This window comes from Chiloscyllium plagiosum, chromosome 32 (assembly GCF_004010195.1).
Source record: "Chiloscyllium plagiosum isolate BGI_BamShark_2017 chromosome 32, ASM401019v2, whole genome shotgun sequence".
NCBI lineage: Eukaryota > Metazoa > Chordata > Chondrichthyes > Orectolobiformes > Hemiscylliidae > Chiloscyllium > Chiloscyllium plagiosum.
Window position 1 is genome coordinate 43,798,246 of NC_057741.1, and position 18,447 is coordinate 43,816,692.

The 18,447-nt window shown below is 43.1% G+C and overlaps 1 protein-coding gene across 1 annotated transcript in view; it reads left to right on the plus strand.

The window, feature by feature from the left end:
• Nucleotides 1-2,406: 2,406 nt before the first annotated feature.
• gabpb1 (GA binding protein transcription factor subunit beta 1) overlaps nucleotides 2,407-18,447 on the plus strand; it is a 75,693-nt gene continuing 59,652 nt past the window's right edge. Inside the window, exons 1-3 of the mRNA XM_043673971.1 lie at nucleotides 2,407-2,460; nucleotides 3,974-4,141; nucleotides 17,793-17,987. Coding sequence (XP_043529906.1) covers nucleotides 2,407-2,460; nucleotides 3,974-4,141; nucleotides 17,793-17,987 — 417 coding nt within the window. The remainder of the gene's footprint in view (nucleotides 2,461-3,973; nucleotides 4,142-17,792; nucleotides 17,988-18,447) is intronic.

Below are 18,447 nucleotides of genomic sequence, written 5' to 3' on the forward strand. Positions count from 1 at the left end.
TTACTTCATCCGAAGTGAACTACTTTACACTTTTCCGTATTAAACTCCATTTGCTACTTCTCAGCCCAGCTCTACATCTTATCTATGTCCCTCTGTAACCCACAATATCCTTCAGCACTACATACAACTCTACCTACCTTCGTGTCATCCGCAAATTTACAAACTCATCCTTCTACACCCACATCCGGATAATTTATAAAAATGACAAACAGCAGTGGCCCCAAAAGAGATCCTTGGGGCACACCACTGGTAACTGAGCTCCAGGATGAACATTTCTCATCAACCACCACCCCCTGTCTTCTTTCAGCTAGCCAATTTCTGATCCAAACTGCTAAATCACCTTCAACCCCGAAACTCCATATTTTTTGCAATAGTCTACTGTGTGGATACCATATGCCTTCTTAACAACCCTATCAACCTGGGTGGCAACTTTCAGGGATTTATGCACCTGGACACTGAGATCTCTATGTTCATCTATACTGCCAAGAACTTTTCCATTAGCCCCGTACTCTGCATTCCTGTTACTTCATCCGAAGTGAACTACTTTACACTTTTCCGTATTAAACTCCATTTGCTACTTCTCAGCCCAGCTCTACATCTTATCTATGTCCCTCTGTAACCCACAATATCCTTCAGCACTACATACAACTCTACCTACCTTCGTGTCATCCGCAAATTTACAAACTCATCCTTCTACACCCACATCCGGATAATTTATAAAAATGACAAACAGCAGTGGCCCCAAAAGAGATCCTTGGGGCACACCACTGGTAACTGAGCTCCAGGATGAACATTTCTCATCAACCACCACCCCCTGTCTTCTTTCAGCTAGCCAATTTCTGATCCAAACTGCTAAATCACCTTCAACCCCGAAACTCCATATTTTGTGCAATAGTCTACTGTGTGGAACCTTATCAAACGCGTTACTGAAGTCCATATAAACCACATCAACCACTTCACCTTCATCCACCTGTTTGGTCACCTTCTCGAAGAACTCAATAAAGGTTAGTGAGGCACGAACTACCCTTCACAAAACCGTGTTAACTATCCTTAATCAAATTATTTCTTTCCAGATGATTATAAATCCTATCTCTTATAACCTTTTCCAACACCTTACCCATAGCCGAAGTAAGGCTCACTGGCCAATAATTATTAGGGTTGTCCTGACTCCCCTTCTTAAACAAGGGAACAACATTTGCTATCCTTCAGTCTTCTGGCACTACTCCTGTCAATGATGCTGACAAAAGATCAAAGCCAAAGGCTCTGCAATCTCCTCCCTGGCTTCCCAGAGAATCCAAGGATAACTCCCATCTGGCCCAGGGGTCTTATCTATTTTGAGATCTTCCAAAATTGCTAAAACCTCTGTGTCAACCACAATCCCATCTAATTTAGTAGCCTGTATCTCCATATTCTTACTAACATTGCCCTTTTCCAGTGCGAATACTGACAAAAAGTATTCATTAAACCCTATGTCCTCAGATTCCACACACAATCTCCCACTACTGTCTTTGATTGGCCCTAATCTTACTCTAGTCATTCTTTTGTTCCTGATATACCCATAGAAGGCCTGAGGGTTTTCCTTGATCCTATGCTTCAACAACTTCTCACCTCTCCTCCTGGCTCTTCTTAGCCCTCTCTTTAGATCATTTCTGGCTAACTTATAACTGTATAACCCCCCCATCTGAACCATCGTGCCTCATCCTCACGTAAGTGTTCTTCTTCCTCTTGACAAGAGCTTCAACTTCTTTAGTAAACCATGGCTCCCTTTCACGACAACTACCTCCCTGCCTGAGAGGTATATACTTACTAAGGACCCGCAGAAGCTGTTCCTTGAATAAGCTCCACATTTCAAGAGAGTGTCCACCCCCTGCAGTTTCCTTCCACATCCTATGCATCCTAAATCTGGCCGAATCGTCCCATAATTGCCTTTCCCCAAGTTATACCTCTTTCCCTGCGGTATATACCTATATCTGTCCATTGCTATTGTAAACATAACTGAATTATGGTCACTATCACCAAAGTGCTCACCTACCTCCAATTCTAACATCTGGCTCGGTTCACTCCCCAGTACCAAATCCAATATGGGATTGACCCTTGTTGGCCTGTCTACATACTGTGTCAGAAAACCCTCCTGCACACTAAGCAAAAACTGACCCATCTAAACTACTTGAAGTACAGTATTACCTGTCAATATTGGGGAAGTTATGCTTCATGTTCTCAAAATAAAATAATTTTTCTATAATAAATTCATAAATGCTGTAGAAAATCAGACATTTGGAGGAATCTGCAGGAGAGAAAGAGTTAACCTTTGGAGTCCAATATGGCTCTTCACAACTGAATGGGGCTGGAAAATGTGTTTTGTTTTAATATACTGTTGAGAGAGGGGAGGAGCAAGTGGGACAGATGATGAGTGTACCCAGTGGAAAAGACCAAGCGTATGCTAATGGTAGTAAAGGAAAGGTACCAACAACAATCCCTTTGTCTTTTGTTCTGGGCTCCCTCCCCAGTGTACCCTGTAGGAAGGTATTTGTGATTAGTCAGGTGGACAGGTAAGTGGCAGAGTAGTGAGGGTATGGAATGCCCTGCCTGCAACAGTAGTAGACTTGGCAACTTTAAGGGCATTTAAGTAGTCATTGGATAAATTTCTGGATGATAATGGAATAGTGTCAGTTAGATGGGCTTCAGATTGGTTTCACAAGTCGATGCAACATCAAGGGCTGAAGGGCCTGTCCTGCACAGTAGTATTCTTTGTTCTATTAAATAGATTTAAATCTAGTGAAATATGAGGTGAGTTATTTGGGAAAATTAAACAATGCAATGAAATACGTAATAAATGGGAGAATATTAAGGTGTATTCACGATCTCTGAAGGTAGGATAGGCCAGTAAGATGGTTAAGTGAACATATGGAATCCTTTCCTTTCTTTAGCTGAAGTATAGCCTATCCGAGCAGGGAGGTTATGCTGATACTCTATCAATCACTAGTTAGGCCACAACTGTATGTAGTTCCTGTCTTTCATTCATTCAAGGCTTCTGGGCTTCACTGGCTGAGCTAACCTACACATCCCTGAACACTGTGTCAAATTTAGCATGGCCAATTTAGCTAACCTGCACATCTTTGGATTGTGAGAGGAAACCGGAACACCTGGAGGAAACCTATGCAGACACTGGGAGAATGTGCAGATTCTACACAGACAGTCCCCCAAGGTGAGAATCGAACCGAGGTTCCTGGCACTGTGAGACAACCGTTGCTAACCACTGAGCCACCGTGCCAGCCCGATGGACTAGGGTTATTCCCATTGAAACAGAAGAGGCGGGAGATTTGATTTGAGGTATAGATTAGAGAGGATGGGAAGGGCATGCTTAGCTTAGCAAAGGCATTAGTGATCAGGGGCATAGATTTGAAGTAACTTGGTAGAAGAATTGGAGGGGAGATGGGAAAAAGTACCTTTTTTTTCCAGAGCGGTAGGGCTCTGAAACTCATTACTTGAAAAGGTAGTAGAGGCAGAAGTCCCCAACTCATTGCAAAGTTGTCTGGAAATGCACCCTCCGTGTTGAGTGGTATGTAAGAATTGTGGTTTTCTCTTATTTCTTAGTGGTAAACTTGAAGCAGCATTAAAATCTATAATTTATGAAATAATATAGCATTTTCATGCTTTTATAGATTGCTCATATTTAGTGATTTGGGTAATGTTAAGGCGTCTGAAATTGGAAACGTTGAATGCAAGGTTAATAGACCATAGATATTGTAAATATTCAATCAGTTGACTATTGTGGATGTTCAGTATTAAATAAGGCCCCTTGTGTGAAATTGAAATTTTCATACATCTTTTGAGAAACTTGGTTTTATTTTACTTAAGATACTGAATCATTTCATCTCATCTACAAATTCATTGCTCTAACTGAAAATGATGGGGATGTTGCCATTCTTTTATTGGGTTGTTTTATAATCAGTTTTTATTTTCTGATTTACAGCTGGGAACATCTCCTCTTCACCTGGCAGCCCAATATGGCCACTATTCCACAGCAGAAGTGCTGCTTCGAGCTGGAGTGAGTCGGGATGCAAGGACCAAAGTGGACAGAACGCCTCTGCATATGGCAGCATCGGAGGGCCATACCAACATTGTAGAAGTGCTTGTTAAGGTAATGTTCATCATCAATTTTCTAACAATGTCAACCTTGGCTTGGTCTTATGACTTCTGTCCATTACTTCTATTCCACCCTACAAAGATATTAACACATAATTTCCTGTTCCTTTTGTTGTGCTGAGAGAGTGCTGAATTGTTGAAAGTGCAGCATTTTGGGTGAGACCTTGGTGGAGGCTCCACCAGTCATCTCCGATATAAAAAAAGTCTCATACCGCTATTTGGGAAGAACTCCCCTCCCCCAACTTTTTATATGAGCAGGAGTAGGCCATTTGGCCCCTCAAGCCTGCTGTGCTATTCAATAAGATCTTGGCTGATCTTTTTCATGGACTTCGCTCTACTTACCCACCCACTCACCGCAAGCCTTAATTCCTTTGCTGAGCGCCTCGTCTTCCGCCTAGGAACCCTCCAACCACAAGGGATGAATGCAGATTTTTCCAGCTTCCTCATTTCCCCTCCCCCCACCTTATCTCAGTCCCAACCCTCGGACTCAGCACCGCTTTCTTGAACTGCAATTTTCTTCCCAACCTCTCTGCCCCACCCCCTCTCCGACCTATCACCCTCACCTTAACCTCCTTCCACCTATCGTGTTCCCAGCGCCCTCCCCCAAGTCCCTCCTCCCTACAGTTTATCTTAGCCTGCTTGGCACACCCTCCTCATCCCTGAAGAAGGGCTTATGCCCGAAACGTCGATTCTCCTGTTCCTTGGATGCTGCCTGACTTGCTGCGCTTTTCCAGCAACACATTTTTCAGCTCTGATCTCCAGCATCTGCAGTCCTCACTTTCTCTTAATTCCTTTATTTGTCAAAATCTATCTATCCTTGCCTTGAATACATTCATCGAGGTAGCCTCAATTGTTTCACTGGACAGAGAATTGCACAGATACACAACCCTTTGGGTGAAGAAGTTCCTCCTCAACTCCGTCTTAAATCTGCTCCCCTTTATTTTGAGGCTATGCCCCCTAGTTCTAGTTTCACTCGTCACTAAGAACAGAGCCCCTGCTTCTACCTTATCTATTCCCTTCATAGTTTTACAAAGATCTCCCCTCATTCTTCTAAATTCCAATCCGTCTACTCCATCTCTTCTCATAAGCCAACACTCTCAACTTAGAAGCAACTTAGTGAACCCCCTCCAGTGCTGGTGCATCCTTTCACATGTAAGGAGACCAAAATTGTAAACAGTATAGCGTGTGTGGCCTCACCACTATATAAAGTTGTAGCATATCATAGGAGCAAATCACTACAGACCTGGAATCTGTACTGAAAACAAAAACTGCTGGAAATCACAGTGGGTCAGGTAGCATCCATGGAGAGAGAATAAGCGCTGACTCTTCATCAGAGCTCTAATTTTCAGCATTTTTTTAGTTTCAGTGCAGCATTTCCTTCCTGCTTTTTTTTAAACTCCATCCCTTTAGCATTGAAGGACAATATTCCATTTCCCATCCTGATAACGTGCTACATCTGCAAACCAACTTTTTGTGATTCGTGCACAAAGATGTCCCGGGTCAATCTTCACCAAGCTGATGTTTTCCCTTCATTTGATCTTCTTGTAAAAAAATAATTAAGTGGGGATGAGATGCTCAGATAGTAGAACAATGCTCTGTGCAAATTGATTGCTACTTTTCCTTCATTACAACATGAATTAGCCATCAAAGCGCTGAATTTTCTGAGGTTATTTGGATATTCTGAGGTTAAGCAAGGCATAATATAATTGCAGATTTTTAAATTATTTGATCATAACCGCATTGTGAGTAAACTTAACTTCATTGACTGAACCAGGTTTCAACAGTATTTCCTTTACTTTATAACATAAGATTCAGTGTCACTGCCATTTACTGAACTGCCTCCCAAGTTTGATATTCACACTTGGGACCAGAAGTGACCTGGACTCCATACTTGGGATGTGATCTAATATACGTATAATTGAGAATGATTGATTGATTTCATCCCATCTCTCGGAATGTTTGTGCTATTTACAGTTTAATTCTGGAGATTTCTATCTGGAGTGCTTGAGCAGCCAAACCAGATTTTATATTTAATGACTTGTAGTGAATTTTAAAAATCTGTCAAATTGCTGTTCATGGTGATCTGGTGAATGTGGTTCATCCAAGGAAGTCACTTAGCACTTAATCCCCATTATAAGTAGAACAAATTATTGTGGTTATGTTACAGCATTCAGTTTTTCACTATGTAGTTTGGCATTTTTAAAGTTTTTTTCTTTAGTTGAGTGCTGTATTTTAAAATGGACTTGACTCTTGATAAATAGATTATTAAACTTTTTTGACTTTATGAAGTGGGCTGTCACTTTGAATTTGATTGTGACATAATGATTACCTCTTTGGCCGTTTTGGGCTGGAATTACTTTAGTCTAGACTGCTTCCTTCCAAATAAGCACTTCCATAATAAGACCCTCGCAGTTCAATGCTTCAGCATTCTGGTCCTTCTTGTAACTTAACACTAAGAAAATTGGCATTGAGAGTAGGATCGGTGTCAAAGTAGCTTGTGACATGCTCCACCCTGAAGGAACACTGAATAATGAGTACTCTACATTGGATGGAAATGCCTTCAGTGAGGAGTATCTACTCTGAAAGAAACTGGCAACCTCAGGAATACCTTGTTTTAAACAGGAAGAAACGAAGTAGTGCTAAACTTTTTATGGTACATTGTGCTCGGTAGGCCCTTCCTATTTGAACAAAAATAGTGGGAGAGTTTGGCACCACAGTTACACCCTATGATGAAAATAGAGCTGGAACTATTACACAGAGATTCCATTATTTTGTTCAAGCTAACAAAATTGTCAGAGGATACAGCAGGATGCAGATTGCAATTTTGGGCAGAGAAATGGCAGATGGCGTTTAATCCAGACAAATGCGAGATGAAGCATTTTGGAAGGTCAAATTTAGATGCAACTTATACAATAAATGGCAGAACCCTTAGGAGCATTGACATCAGGGTAGCTTCCTAGACCCAACCATCTTCAGCTGCTTCATCAGTGACCTTCCCTCCACCATGAAGCCATTAGTGAGGATGTTCACTGATGATTGCGCAATGTTCAGCACCATATGTGGTTTCTCAGATACTGATGCAGCCCAATTTCAAATGCAACAAGATCTGGACAATGTTCAGGCTTGGGCTGACAAGTGGAATGTAACGTTTTGTGCCAAGCAATGACCATCAGCAATAAGAGACACTCTTACCATCGCTGAATCCCCAACTATTAACATCCTGGGGGTTATCATTAACCAGGAGCTCAACTGAATGCAGCGGCATACAAGAGTTGGTCAGAGGCTAAGAATACTGCAGCGATCTATCCTCTCCTGACTCCCAAAGCCTGTTCACCATCTATGAGGGACAAGTCAGGTATGTGATGGAATACTTGCCTTGATGAATGTAGCTCCAACAACATTCCAGAAGCTTGACACTATCCAGGACAAAGCAGCCCGCTTTGCTGGCACCACTTCCACAAGAATCCACTCCCTCCACTGTCGATTTCAGTAGCAGCAGTGTGCACTATCCATAAAGTACACTGCATAAATTCACAAAAGATCCTTAGCCAGCATCAGAGAGCTTTAGCGATAGTATTAAGGAAAACCCTAAGGCATTCTATACTTATGTAAGGAACAAGAGGATGACCAGAGTGAGTTTAGGGCCGATAGTGGGTGGAATTTGTCTGGAGTCAGGAAGTGGAAGAAGTTGAGGGCAGCACGGTGGCACAGTGGTTAGCACTGCTGCCTCACAGCACCAGAGACCCGGGTTCAATTCCCGCCTCCGGCGACTCTCTATGTGGAGTTTGCATGTTCTCCCCGTGTCTGCGTGAGTTTGCTCCGGTTTCCCCCCACAATCCAAAAATGTGCAGGTTAGGTGAATTGGCCATGCTAACTTGCCCGTAGTGTTAGGTGAAGGGGTAAATGTAGGGGAATGGGTCTGGGTGGGTTGCGCTTTGGTGGGTCGGTGTGGACTTGTTGGGCCGAAGAGCCTGTTTCCACACTGTGTAAGTAATCTAATCTAATCTAATGTAAGTAAGTAATCTAAAGTCCTTAATGAATACTTTGTTTCAGTATTCACTACCGAGAGGGAACTTGACATTTCTGAGGACCGCGTGAAACAAACTGATATGCTAAAACAGGTTGATGTTAGGAAGGAGGATGCATTGAAGACTTTGAAAAACATGAGGAAAGATATACCCAAGGTTACTACAGGAAGCAAGGGAAGAGATTGCTGCACATTTGGCGATGATCTTTGCATGCTCACTGTCCACTGGAGTAGTGCCAGATGACTGGAGGGTGGCAAATCTTATTCCCTTGATCAAGAAAGGGAATAGGGACAATCCTGGGAATAACAGACCAGTCAGTCTTATGTCTGTGGTGGGTAAGGTATTGGAGAAGATTCTGAGAGACAGGATTTATAATTATTTGGAACACCACAGTTTGATTAGAGATAATCAGTCAGCATGGCTTTGTGAGGGGAAGATCATGCCTCATAAACCTTATTGAATTCTTTGAGGATGTGACAAAACTTGTTGATGAAGGTAGAGCAGTGGATGTGGTTTACATGGATTTTAGCAAGGTGTTTGATAAGGTTCCCCATGGTAGACTTATTCAAAAAGTAAGGAGGCATGAGATACAGGAAAACCTGTCTGTCTGGATACAGAATTGGCTGCCCCAAAAAAGACAGAGGGTGGTAGTAGATGGAAAGTATTCCATCTGGAGCTTGGTGACCAGTGGTGCTCCGCAGGGATTGGTTCTGGGATCTCTGCTCTGCTCTTCATGATTTTTATAACTAACTTGGATGAGGAAGTGGAAGGGAGGGTCAGTACGTTTTGCCGATGACACAAAGATTGGTGGAGTGGTTGGTAGTATGGGGGGATGTTGTCGGTTGCAACGGGACATTAACAGGATGCAGAACTGGGCTAATAAGTGGCAGATGGTGTTCCACCTGGAAAAGTGTGAAGTCATTCACTTTGGAAGGTCGAATTTGAATGCAGAATTAAAAGGTTAAAAGCAGGATTCTTGGCAGTGTGGAGGAACAGAGATCTTGGCATTCGTAGAGCATTACAGTGCATACAGGCCTTTTGGCCCTCGATGTTGTGCCGACCTGTGGAACCAATCTAAAGCCTAACTATCCTACACTATTCCATTTTCAATTGTACACACTTAGCACATTCCACTCCGTCCAAGCCCTCGAAGCTGTGGCAGTCCCAGGCTATTTTTGGAAAATAAAAATCCCCTACCATTATAACCCTGTTATTCTTACAGACAACTGAAATACCCTTACAAATTTGCTTCTCAATTTCCTGCTAACCACTGCACGGTCTATAGTACAATCCCAATAAGGTGATCATCCCTTTCATGCTGAGGGTATCTCTGGAAGGAGCTACTAATAGATCCCTCAAAGCTGCCAGTCAGGTTAATGGGGTTGTTAAGAAAGCTTATGGTGTTGGCTTTCATTAGCAGGGGGATTGAGTTTGAGCTGCAAGGTTATACTGCAGCTCTATAGAGCTCTGGTTAGACTACATTTGGCATAATGTGTTCCATTCTGGATGCCTCATTACAGGAAAGATACGGAGGCTTTAGAAAGGTGCAGAGGACATTTCCCAAGATGCTGCCTGGACTGGAGGGCATGTCCTCTGAAGAAAGGTTGAGAGAGCGAGGGCTTTTCTCATTGGAGCAAAGAAGGATGAGAGGTGACTTGATAGAGATGTACGAGCTGATGAGCAGCATAGATAGTGGATAGCCAGAGCCTTTTTCCCATGGAATAAATGTCTATCATTATGCAGCAGCAGTGAGGGTGAGAATTGGGGGTTGCTGGGAAGGCAAGTTTCCCTCTAAAAGGATTTAGCTCGAGAGTCAGCAGCCTCCATTTCCAGCAGCGGCGGGAGGGGTGAGGAGCTGAGTGGGAGCGATCGAATTGCACTCTGGGAAAGTGAATGAACCCGAGTGGCTGAACCTGAGACCCTTCCTCCTCCTCTAAATAACAAAAAAAGACTTGTGTTGATTATAGTGAGGTTTTTTTTAAATTTCTTTTTTATAGTGTGATTGGTAAAACCTTTTTTTTCTCATTTTATCTATTTGATATTATAATTGGACGAAGTTAAGCTTAAGAGTAAAAATGATAGGAGATCTCAGACCTGTGTTATGCTCCTCTTGCTCAATGTGGGAGCTCAGGAACACAGCTGATGTCCCTGATTCCTTCATGTAAAGGAAGTGTGTCCAACTGCAGCTATTGTTAGATCACATGATGGCTGTGGAGTTGTGGATGGACTCCCTTTTGAAGCATCCGCAATGCTGAGGTCGTGGATAGCACGTTTAGAGAATTGGTCACACTGCAGATTAGGATTGCTGAGGGAGAAAGGGAATGGGTGACCAAAAGGCAGAGAAAGAGAAGGAAGGCAGTGCAGGTGTCCCCTGCGGTCATCTCTCTCCAAAACAGGTATACAATGCTGGATACTGTTGGGGGAGATGGCTCACCAGGGGAAGGCAGCAGTAGCCAGATTCATGGCACCATGGCTGGCTCTGCTGTACAAAGGGTGGGAAAAAGAATGGAAGGGCTATAGTCATAGGGGATTCAATTGTAAGGGGAATAGATAGGCAGTTCTATGGTCGAAAACCAGACTTCCGTACGTTGCCTCCCAGGTGCACAGTTATGGATGTCTCCGATCGGCTGCAGAATATTCTGCAGGAGGAGACTGAACAACCAGTTGTCGTGGTGCATATAGGCACTGATGTAGGTAAAAAAACTGGATGAGGTCCTCCAAGCAGAATGTAGGGAGTTAGGTTAAAAAGTAGGACCTCCGAGGTAGTAATCTCAGGATTGCTACCACTGCCATGAGCTAGTTAGTAGAAATAAAAGAATAGGCAGGATGAATGCGTGGCTTGACAGATGGTGCAGGAGGGAGGGGTTCAGACGTTTGGGACATTGGGACCATTCTGGGGGAGGTGGGATGATTACAAATTGGACGGTCTATACCTGGGCCGAACTGGAGCCAATATTCTAGGGGATGCTTTTGCTAATGCTGTTGGGGAGGCTTGAAACTAATGTGGTGGGGGGATGGGACCCAAATGAGGAGGTTAATGGACAGTAAACAGGTAGTAACTGAAGCTTGTAAGAAACTAGATAATGAAGTCAGTGAGACGCAGGGGAAGAGTAGGCAGGAAACAGATGATGAATACAAAGGGACTGATGGTCCGAGGTGCATTTGTTTTAATGTGAGCACTATAATAGGTAAAACAGATGAACTTGGGGCTTGGAGTATGATATTGCTATTACTGAGATTTGGTTGAGGGAAGGGCAAGATAGGCAATTAAATATCCCAGGATAGCCATGCTTCAGGGCAGTCAAGGGGTGGAGGAGTTGCATTACTGGTCAGAAAAGATATCACAGCTGTGCTGAAGGAGGGAACTGTGGAGAGGTCAAGCAGTGAGGCAGTATGGGCAGAGCTCAGAAACAGGAAGGGTGCGGTAACAATATTGGGGCTGTATTACAGGCCTCCCAACAGCGAGCATGAGAGAGAGGTACAAATATGTAAACAGATTATAGAAAGATGTACGAGCAACAGGGTGGTGGTGATGGGAGATTTTAATTTTACCAACATTGATGGGGATTCACTTAGTATTAGAGGTTTAGATGGAGCAGAATTTGTAAGGAGCATCCAGGAGAGTTGTATACAGCAGTATGTAAATAGTCCAACTCGGGAAGGGGTCACACTGGACCTGATGTTGGGGAATGAGCCCGGCCAGGTGGTTGGTTTCAGTAGGGGATTATTTTGGGAATGATGATCACAATTCCGTACATTTTAGAATACTTATGGACAAAGAGGAGTGTTGTCCTAAAGGAAGAGTGCTAAATTGGGGGAAGGCCAACATAGCAAAATTCGGCAGGAGCTTGGGAATGTGAATTGGGAGCAGCTGTTTGAGGGTATATTTGATATTTGGGAGGCTTTTAAAGAGCGGTTGATTAGATTGCAGGACAGACATGTCCCTGTGAAAATGAGGGATAGAAATGGCAAGATTAGGGAACCATAGATGACAGGTGAAATTGTGAGTCTCGCTAAGAGGAAAAAGAAAGTGTACATAAGGTCTAGGCGACTGAAAATAGATGAAGCTTTGGAAGAATATTGGGAATGTAGGATCAATTTGAAATGAGGAATTGAGAGGGCTAAAAGTGGTCATGAAATATCTTTAGCAAACAGGGTTAAGGAAAGTCCAAAAGCCTTTTATTCATATATAAGGCGCAAGAGGGTAACTAGAGAAAGAGTTAGTCCACTCAAGGACAAAGGAGGAAGGTTATGTGTGGAGTAAGAAAATGGGTGAGATTCTTTAATGAGTACTTCACAGAGGAGAGGGACATGACACATGTTGAGGTTAGGGATCGATGTTTGATTATTCTCAGTCAAGTCGGCATAAGGTGGGAGGAAGTGTTGGGTATTCAAAAGACATTAAGGTGTACAAGTCTTCAGGTCCGACTGGATCTACCCCAGGTTACTGAGGGAAGTGAGACGGGAAACAGCTGGGGCCTTAACAGATATCTTTTCAGCATTCTTGAACACTGGTGAGGTCCCAGAGGACTGGAGAATTGCTAATGGTGTCCTTGTTTAAGGACGGGAGCATGGATAATCCAGGTAATTATAGACCAGTGAGCCTGATGTCAGTGGTAGGGAGGCTACTGCCGAATATACTAAGGGATAGGATATATACCCATTTGGAAGAAAATGGGCTTATCTGTGATAGGCAGTATGGTTTTGTGCATAGAAGGTCATGTCTTACAAATCTTATGGAATTCTTTGAAGAGGTGACAAAGGTGATTGAGGGCTGGGCTGTAGATGTCATAATAATGGACTTCAGAAAGACGTTTGACAAGGTTCCCCATGGTAGGCTGACGGAGAAAGTGAAATAGCATGGAATGCACTATCTGATGGATAGAGAACTGGCTGGACAGCAGGAGACAGTAGTAGTGGAAGGGAGTTCCTCAAAATGGAGAACTGTAACCAGTGGTTTCCCACAGGTATCGGTGTTAGGACCACTGTTATTTGTGATATACATAAATGATCTGGAGGAAGGTATAGGTGGTCTGATTAGCACGTTTGCAAATGACACTAAGATTGGTGAAGGGGACTGTCAGAGAATGCAGCAAAATCTAGATAGATTGGAGAGTTGGGCATAGAAATGGCAAATGGAGTTGATGCATTTGGAAGATCCAATTCAAGAGCAAATTATACAGAAAATGGAAATGCCCTGGGGAATGTTTGAAGTACAGAGATCTGGGTGTTCAGGTCCACTGTACCCTGAAGGCGGCCAAGCAGGCCGATAGTGGTCAGAAGGCATACAGCATGCTTTCCTTAATCGGATGGGGTAACTGAGTATAAGAGCTGTCAGGTCATGTTACAGTTGTGTACAGTTCTGGTCGCCACATTACCAAAAGGATGTGGATGCTTTGGAGCGGGTGCATAGGAGGTTCACCAGATGTTTTGCTGGCCATGAAGTGAGGTTGTGTAGATTAGGATTATTTTCATTGGAAAGACTGAGGTTGAAGTTGAACCAGATTGAGGTTTACAAAATCTTGAGAGGTATAGACAGGGTGGGTAGCAAGAAGCTTTTTCCCCCAGAGTTGGGGGCATAATTACTAGGGTCAATACCTCAAGGTGAGAGGGAAAAAGTTTAAGGGTGATATACACAGAGGGTGATGGGTGCCTGCCAGCGGAGGTGGTTGAGGTGGGCACAATAGTATTATTCAAGATGTATCTAGTCAGATACATGAATGGGCAGGGAGCAGAGGGATACAGATCCTTAGAAAATAGGCGACAGGTTTAGATATAAAATCTGGATCGGTGCAGGCTTGGAGGACCAAAGGGCCTGTTCCTGTTCTGTAATTTTCTTTGTTCTTTGAGTGGGCATAATTTTAAGATAATTGGAGATGTCAGAGTAGTAGGTGCAGGGAATGCACTGTCAGCAGTAGTAGTAGAGTCCGATACATTAGGGACATTTTAAGTGACTCTTAGGCACATGGAAGTTAGTACAATGAAGGGTATGTAGGTTAGTCTGATCTTCAAGTGGGATAAAAGGCTGGCACAACATCAAGGCTGAAGGGCCTGTACTTTGCTGTACTGTTCTATGTTCCATGTTCTAGCACCTTCCAAACTCATGACCACTTTCATCTAGAAGGAAAAGGCAGCAAATTCATGGGAACACCACCTTCAAGTTCCCTTCCAAGCCACTCTCCATCCTGTCTTGGAAGTATATTGCCATTTCTTCAATGCCACTGGGTCAAAATTCTGGAATTTCCTCCCTAATGACATTGTGGGTCAACCTACAGCACATGGACTGCAGTGGTTCAAGAAAGCAGCTCATCCCTACCTTCTCAAAGGTAACCAGGGCATGCAATAAATGCTGGCCAGCCAGTGATGCTCAGATCTCTCAAATTAAGAAAATTTTAAAAAATTATATACACAGCAATATGGCCATACAGGTCCACAGATCCCTGAAAGTGGCAACAGTGGTGGATAAGATGGTCAAGGCATACAGCACGCTTGTCTTCATCGACTGGGGTATTGAATATAAAAGTTGGTACATTATGTTATAATTGTACAGAACTTTGAGGCCAGATGTGCAATGTTGCATGCACTTCTGGTCATCACACTACCAGCAGGATGTGGATGCTTGGGAAAGGATGCAGAGAAAGTTAACCAGAATGTTGCTTAGGCTGGAGGGTTTTAATTGAGGCGAGGTTGGATAAACTCAGATCGTTTTCACTGGAAAGATGGAGATTGAGGGATGACCTGATTGAGGTCTACAAAATTGAGACGCATAGATAGGGGGGGATACTCAGTGGGTGTTTTCCCCCAGGGTGGAAAGGTCAACTACAAGAGGGCACCGATTCAAAGTGAGAGGGGACAACTTAGGGGACAAGTTTAGGGAGAATCTTTGACCCAGAGGGTGATGGGAGATGGAACATACTTCCAGTGAGGTGGTGGAAACAGGCACATTAGCAACGTTTTAAAGCATATCTTGATAGACACATGAACATGAGGCTAACAGAGGGATAGAAACTGTGTGTGGGTAATAAGTAGCAGGTCTAAGTAAGGACTAGGAATCAATATACAGGCTTGCTGGGCCAAAGGGGCTGTTCCTGTGTTGTGCTATATTGTATATTATAAGATTGAAGCAGGTAGAGTCGTCCGTATGTTTGAATATAATGGCGGGATTAACTTTTAACCTCCTGAGGAGTCTAGTGCAGAGAAGCCGGGTTTCAAAACTGCAAAATGGGAGTTATACAGAATTGTTTTTCACCTAAACCAAGTGTACTTGTTGAAAGGTCCAGGTTCCACAAGTAAAATCAGCATGATAGTGAATATATCTCCCAGTTTGTAACAATTTTAAAGTAGTTGAATACAACGTAAATGATATTCAGTTTCAGATTGGTTTAAGGTATGAAGATTACTGATGGAAAGGAATCCAGCCTTGAAGAAAGCTCTGAAAGTAGCAGTCTCGATGGAACAGCCATGAAAGTTCAACAGCTATACTCCAACATTAGAGTTCACAAAATGGCGGTAGAGAGATGAGCACCAATGCAGACTTAACTGCCATTGATGTCATGCAGCAATAATTTCCTTGTATAGCAAAGCTATTTGCAGAAACTGTGGAAAGAAAGGGCACGTTCAACAGGTATGTTTAAGGAAGAAACATTAACAACATTCAGTACACCAAAAGCACAGAAACAAAAAGTAGAAGGGAAATCTACACAATACAAAAAGGGCAGGAGAAAAGCCCGGATTCTCTATCCACACGGAGCTATTATTAAATACAGTGGCCATTGCTGGTGACAGCAGATAGTAGGCCATTCCCTTACTGAATGGCAAACCAGTAAAAATGGAAGTGGACACCAGAGCAGCAGTTTCATTGATTCTTTTTTTTTCTTGGTTCAATATTGAGCAATTTGCTTATGATTCGTACACATCACAATAGTACCTAGGCCTCGGTGACTCCTACAAAGAAACGGATCATCCATTTTACACTTATCACAAGAAGCTTGCTCCCTGCATTTCAGTCACTCTACCCAAGGTGAGTTTGTCAAACAGGTCTGGTGCTGGCAGGAGGGATTAGATTGGGTTGGGATATCTGGTTAGCATGGACAAGTTGGACTGAAGGGTCTGTTTCCATGCAGTACATCTGACTCTTGGTATTCTTCCATACCATTCTCAAGGGCTCTTGATCCTCTTTACTTGTTCATCCAAGTGATGTCTCCAGGAAGTCACAAAAATGAGTGACTGTGTTGCCAGAGAAGAGTTTGTGCAGATCCAGCAGACTCTGGTTCACATCCTTTTCCATCTGCAGAGCTTTCTGCATGGCTTTCCAATTGTATAGTCAGAGTCATACAGCATGGAAACAGACCCTTCGATCCAACCAGCCACGCTGACCATGTTCCCAAACTAAAATAGTCCTACCTGCTTGTGTTTGGCCTATATCCCTCCAAATCTTTCCTATTCATGTACTTATACAGCATTTTTTTTTTGAAAGTTGTAACCGTGGCCTCACCCACCACTTCCTCTGGCAGTTCATTACACGCATGCAACCCTCTGCTTATGTAATCTGGCTTCCCACTAATCTTCACCACCTTGTGTGGTCTTTTGTTTGCTTTTATTCTGTCCCTTGTCAGCCATGGTTGTAGCATTAGGCAAAAGTGAGGACTGCAGATGCTGGACACCAGAGTTTAGATCAGAGTGGTGCTGGAAAAGCACAGGAGGTCAGGCAGCATCCAAGGAGCAGGAAAATCGATGTTTCTGGCAAAAGCCCTTCATCAGGAATAAAGGCAGGAAGCCTCCAGGATGGAGAGATAAATGGGGTAGGACTGGGGAGCTGGGGAGAAAGTTGTAGCATTCTCCATTTACTAAGTTTTTTTTGTCTTCTTCCTCAGGGTGAATTTGAGGGTCTTCTGAATTACCCCCAGAAACTCCTCCTATTACTCCTTACTTTCTCCCCTGCTAGGTTCATCTCTCAAACAACTGAAGCCAGCTGATCTCTCATGTCTTTGTAGTTACCTTTTACGATGCCAAAGCATTAAACAGCAAGAGATTTGTTATGGAAATGTTCCCTCTTTAGTTAGTAAGGTTAGAGAGAGCTGTTTGTCAGCCCAAACTAGCCAATTATGTCACTAGAGCAGACTCCGTGATATCAAATACACAATATCCCTTCCCATTTACACAGATTCTTGTCTTGAAAATATTCCACAATATTTACAAATATACATACAACAGTCAGTAAATTGGACATTCCAGAGAGCATTGATTCATGTGTGGTTGTCGGTGCACCCCAGCGTACATTTATTTTTCTTGTTTACTTTTACTTTACCCGTTTTTAGATGGACATGGAACACTCATTGTGACACTTTGCATTATATCAGCTACGTGTTGTTTGTACATTGCCTTTTGTACTTACTGATTTGCATCTTGTAAAAAAAATGCAGCAAATAAAAGAATTATTGTGAACTAACAAAGGAAAAGTAAGTTCAGAGGTTCTAGGATTGGTGCAACAGATACTTTTACCATCCACATTCCATTTTATTTAGATAATTATACAAATAAAAGGACAATGGATGTCTTTTTTTTTCCCCCCCCACTGAGGTAGTTTATCCTGACATCTATTCTCCTCTTTCTTAACAGAATGGAGCTGACATAAATGCAAAGGATATGCTTAAGATGACTGCCCTTCACTGGGCAGTGGAGCACAGTCACCAAGATGTGGTTGAGCTCTTGATAAAATATGGAGCTGATGTTCACACACCAAGTAAATTCTGCAAGACCGCCTTTGATATTGCAGTGGATAATGAGGATGAAGAATTGATTATACTGCTTCAGGTAATTAATAGAAGTAACATCACTATGTGCTTCTGGCTGATTGTAATACGAACAAAATCAGATCCCTGAGGGAAACCTTGCTTGTTTGGTTGTTTAATTTGGGGAGAAAGTGAGGTCTGCAGATGCTGGAGATCAGAGCTGAAAATGTGTTGCTGGAAAAGCGCAGCAGGTCAGGCAGCATCCAGGGAATAGGAGAATCGACGTTTTGGGCATAAGCCCTTCTTCAGGAATGAGGAAGGTTTGTCCAGCAGGCTAAGATAAAAGGTAGGGAGGAGGGACTTGGGGGAGGGGTGTCGGGAATGTGATAGGTGGAAAGAGGTCAAGGTGACGGTGATAGGTCAGACTGGGGTAGGGGCGGAGAGGTCAGGAAGAAGATTGCAGGTTAGGAAGGCGGTGCTGAGTTTGATGGATTTGACTGAGACAGGTTGGGGGGAGGGGAAATGAGGAAACTGGTGAAATC